General features: G+C 48.9%; 1 protein-coding gene across 1 annotated transcript; it reads right to left on the bottom strand.

Moving 5' to 3' along the window:
- Window positions 1–1,570: 1,570 nt before the first annotated feature.
- Window positions 1,571–4,797, bottom strand: LOC123181307 (actin-2). Its single transcript, XM_044593566.1, has 5 exons — window positions 4,569–4,797; window positions 3,147–3,220; window positions 2,647–3,040; window positions 1,902–2,515; window positions 1,571–1,814 (listed from the first exon to the last, which is right to left on the bottom strand). The coding sequence occupies exons 2-5, from the start codon at window positions 3,204–3,206 to the stop codon at window positions 1,749–1,751; spliced, it is 1,134 nt and encodes a 377-aa protein (XP_044449501.1). The 5' UTR covers window positions 3,207–3,220; window positions 4,569–4,797; the 3' UTR covers window positions 1,571–1,748.
- Window positions 4,798–5,054: the final 257 nt, after the last annotated feature.

Genomic DNA, 5,054 nt, shown 5'->3' on the forward strand with positions numbered 1-5,054 from the left:
GGAGGAGCGGCGGATGAAGCCCGTGGAACCTCACGCTCATCCCCAACACCGTCGATGGTGGACCAGTCATGGAACTCGGGGACGAGGCTGGAGTCGACGGTGCCGTTCACGTGGTCGACGAGGTGATACTCCCGGAACACGAGGGAGAAATACGCCTTTCACGTGTAGTAGGAGGAGTCCGTCTGCGAGAGACGAACCGGTACCCGCTCGAAGATGTTGAGGTTGCGGATGTCGTTGACGTCGGGAGGGTTGGCATCGGCGAACGGGTTGGAGTTGGTGGACGCGGAGGAGGTGACGGACGACATGGCGAGGGTGGGACGGCGCGGACGGCTCGGGTTAGGGTTTTAGGGACGGATGGCAGCGGGCGGCGCGGGTGTAGCGGCGGCAGTAGGCGGCTCGGGTGGATCGGGTGTGGGCAGGTGACGACAGCAGTTGGGGTGGGCGGCTCGGGATGAGCGGGGAGAAGGGAGCAGCGGCAGCCGAAGGGTCGGGCGGCGGCGGCGACAACGGGATCGGGCGGCGGCGCGGGTAGGGAGGGAAGGCGCGGCGGCAGGGAGAGATGGCGGCAGCCGGCGCGGGTAGGCGAGCGAGCGGCGGCGGCGGCGGCGGCGGCGGAAGACTAGGGTTAGAACCCGAAAACTAATACCATGTATGATGTGGGAATTGCATGATGTATTGATCATGTGCAAAGGCATGTATATATGATGTATAAGAGATGGGTCACGACCTCAACTATACAAGAAACTAGAAGGTGGGCCCAATACACAAATATGCACAACACACATACTCAACACTTTTGATTAGGCGTGTTCTTGTTTCGTCAGACAGTTTAACAATGATCAGGGACATAGATGAAAACACAGTGAGAAACATGCAATCGTTATCCGCGAGTTGAATTCTAGGAGAAAAGATTTTGAAGCCTGCCAATTTTTTTATGAGTCTAGGAGAAGAAACTCGGAAGCTGGTAGTCTAGCTAAATTTTCTTTATCTCTGAATTTGGTAGGCATGTACGGCTAGCCACATATCTCTTCCTTTCAACCTCGTAGAAAGGGAAAGAGATAAAAGACGAGGGCAAGCAGAGGGCAGGGGGGCGACTAGAGAGAACATTTCCTCTTTGACCTCTACAGCTCAGCATCTGATATTCCTACGTACCTCCCTTCCTTCCTCGAATATGAATTCCTGTATGTGTGTGAATAACATTGTTGCAACTTGCATAAAAGAAAAGCGTCCGTGCGGGAGTTGGCCGTTGCTGGACTGCTGTTTTCTGTACCGCGGCGCGGGTGCAATAACTACTCCCTGGCTTGGCTTTGACGATACGGTGCTCGGTTCAGTTGGGAAAAGTAGTACAGTATATGCTCACCCTCCGTCCAGCAAAAAAGTGTGATTATACTCAACAAAAAGGAGAATTGTTGGTCGCAAGCAAACTACACCGAGCTCCCAGCAGCTGGTCAAAGCCTCTGACAGAAGTGGGACGCAAAGCTGGCCATTGCCAAGCAAAGCCATACAGAGAAAGATCAAACAACAAAGTTTGCTCAGGCAGAAGCAGCGCCCAGCGAGTAACGGACCCGAGTTGAAACAGCGATGAAGTTGTAGAATCCAATAATAAATCCATCAAATCAGACTACACACATAATAGAGTAGATACACCCATAGACAGGCCATCGGCCCAACATTTGTCCAACAAAACCACCACCTAATAATGCTACTAGACAAGGGTATGCATGGAGAATAGATCTGAAGACAGCTGTCTAGAAGCACTTCCTGTGGACGATGGCTGGGCCAGACTCTTCGTACTCTGCCCTGGAGATCCACATCTGCACAAGAAATGAACATGTTAGAAACTTTCAAATAGTAGCATGAGTCAAGAACCAACAACCATTGGGGCAAAATTTCGCCGTTACCTGCTGGAATGTGCTCAGAGATGCAAGGATAGACCCTCCAATCCAGACACTGTACTTCCTCTCCGGTGGAGCGACGACCTTGATCTTCATGCTGCTTGGGGCAAGCGCTGTGATCTCCTTGCTCATACGGTCGGCGATGCCAGGGAACATGGTAGACCCACCACTGAGGACAATGTTACCGTACAGGTCCTTCCTGATATCCACGTCGCACTTCATGATGGAATTGTAGGTCGTCTCGTGGATGCCAGGAGCTTCCATGCCGATGATGGAAGGCTGGAAGAGGACCTCTGGGCATCTGAAGCGCTCTGCGCCTATGGTGATCACTTGCCCATCAGGCAGCTCGTAGCTCTTCTCAACTGATGAGCTACTCTTCGCGGTCTCAAGCTCCTGTTCGTAGTCGAGGGCAACATATGCAAGCTTCTCCTTGATGTCACGGACAATTTCCCGCTCGGCAGTGGTTGTGAAAGAGTAACCCCTCTCAGTGAGGATCTTCATGAGGGAATCAGTGAGATCCCTACCAGCAAGATCAAGACGTAGGATAGCGTGTGGAAGGGCATAACCTTCATAGATTGGGACTGTGTGACTGACACCATCTCCGGAATCCAAGACAATACCTATTGACCAAAACAAAATTGCAATGATCAACAATCACAGAGCATAAATCCAGTTTGTTCCTACTCGATGAAGATGACATAGCAGCAAAAGAGAATATGCACATAAATACAGTTGTTCTTTGTTCACTTACCAGTGGTACGCCCACTAGCATATAGAGAAAGGACTGCTTGAATAGCGACATACATGGCAGGAACACTGAATGTCTCAAACATGATCTGTGTCATCTTCTCCCTGTTGGCCTTAGGGTTAAGAGGAGCCTCTGTAAGAAGAACAGGGTGCTCTTCAGGTGCTACACGGAGCTCATTGTAGAAGGTGTGATGCCAAATCTTCTCCATGTCATCCCAGTTGCTTACGATTCCGTGCTCAATGGGGTACTTCAAAGTCAGGATACCCCTCTTGGATTGGGCCTCATCACCAACATAAGCATCCTTCTGCCCCATCCCTACCATAACACCAGTGTGGCGTGGACGGCCAACAATACTAGGGAAAACAGCACGTGGAGCATCGTCTCCGGCAAAGCCAGCCTATGAAAGATGAAAACAATTAGCCCTTAATTAATTTCAGGATCAAAATATGACATCCCCCCAAAAGAAATTATGTTATAGAGTGTGATCAGCTAATCACAATTACCTTGACCATTCCGGTTCCATTGTCGCAGACAAGGGGCTGAATGTCCTCCGCGTCAGCCATTTATGTTAACTGGTCTGCATATAATAAAACAGCTTATTTAAACAGGGCCTAGAAAAACTGCCAACTAATACAGATTATCTGACCATACGAAGAAACAAGAGATGTTCTTCCAACACAAACGTGAGTTACAAGGACAGCAATATATTTCTCTTGAGTATTTACCAGTTAATGTAGCTAAAATACATTTCACTGATAATTGAAAAAAAATCACTGAGATACATTTACAGCAGTTACTTAGGTTACTGACTGAAATGACAAGAGATTATTCAAACAAGAGTATTTAGGTGTACATCGAAAAGCGCCAATATTATAATAGAATAACACATATCAACTCCACGGATTGCAACAGTATACATCATTCAAGAAAATTCAAATTCCTAACAAAATGCTTGTCTGAACTCTGAAGCACCAGCAGACCAATCAGATTTGATCTCTTAAGTAGTAGCCTAGTAGGTTAACGCATGTTACTGATACATGTGTATTTTCAATCAATTTTGGTATATGCATTGGTGGCTAAAACGACTGCAACAGAGACTGCACAATTTATGATTTGTCTGACTGGTTGCTACAAAGCATTGGTCATTTTCTGACGAGGCAGGAGAACCTTGAGGCATATATGGTCGTGAACATCCATGCTCTTTTTCTCTCTTTTTGAAGAAAAAAACAGACTCCTATGACTAGGGAATTTGCAGATAGAAAACATGTTATTTTTGCCACTTTAAGGTGCCATGTCACACAATGACACCATCGATCTGCTTGTTTTCTTTTGTGAACTACTACTCCATAAACTATTTTCAGGTGGAGGCACGAGATAACATCCGCCAATCACACACACAGACACACTACCACCACATACACACGCACACAGAAACATAACACAAAAGTACAAAACAAATAGTCAAATACTCAGATTTTTCCACTAGCCGTTACAGATGAACCGTCTAGACAATTTCGTGAGAACTACGAGCAAACCGACTTCGAACAAGCGAAATTCTCGGCCAGATCTGCAATTCAGAAAGAAAAAAACAGTACGCCCTGGTAGCGCAGCACACGGCTACCAACAGATCTACTGCAAGACTACTCCCTCGTCACCCCAACGAAAAGACTGGCAATGGATCCCGAAGCATCAGCATCTGCCGTGCGACCTTGATCCCACCGATCGGATCCAGCATCCGACAGAAAAACACGAGCCGAGACAACCGGCGAAACGCACGCCCGCAGCCACGACGCGGCTAAGCTACCAACCCCAACGGCATCTCGATCTCTAACATGCTTCGGTGGCGAAAGGGGATAATAAAAAAAACAGCACCGGGAGCGACTAGAAGGCGGACCGGGACTCGAGAGAGGCAGACGGACGCTCACCTGAAGCGAGAAGACCGGGGGAAGGCGGCGGCGGGAGGGAAGCGGAGAGCGCAGGCGAATGGTGGGTGGGGAGAGGGGGGGGAGGAGGAGGGCGAGATATAGGTGCGGTGCGAGGGCGTGGGAGCGGCGAGGGTGGTGGCCGGTGACGGTGGGAATGAGATGTAAAGGAGGCCGGTGCCGCACTGGAAAGTTGGGCAAGGACGGACTGGAGGGGAGGGAGAGGGAGAATGCCCCGCTGTCTACGCGGCCGTGCCAGCGGGGAATATTTCGCACGTCTGGGCCATACCAGAAAATCGCCTTTTTCTTTTCTCTTTCGGCTAATATACTTACGTGCACAATGTAATGTTGGGTTGTACACAGGTGGCATTATGCTATGACACGTACAATGTGTGCAATTTTGTAAAAGAATAGTAGTAATTCTCAAGAGGCGTTTTAGAACATCTCCAACAGGGATGCAAAATAGGCGCCCAAAAGAAATTTAACCTC

The sequence above is a fragment of the Triticum aestivum genome, chromosome 1D, assembly GCF_018294505.1.
Source record: "Triticum aestivum cultivar Chinese Spring chromosome 1D, IWGSC CS RefSeq v2.1, whole genome shotgun sequence".
NCBI classification, from domain to species: domain Eukaryota; kingdom Viridiplantae; phylum Streptophyta; class Magnoliopsida; order Poales; family Poaceae; genus Triticum; species Triticum aestivum.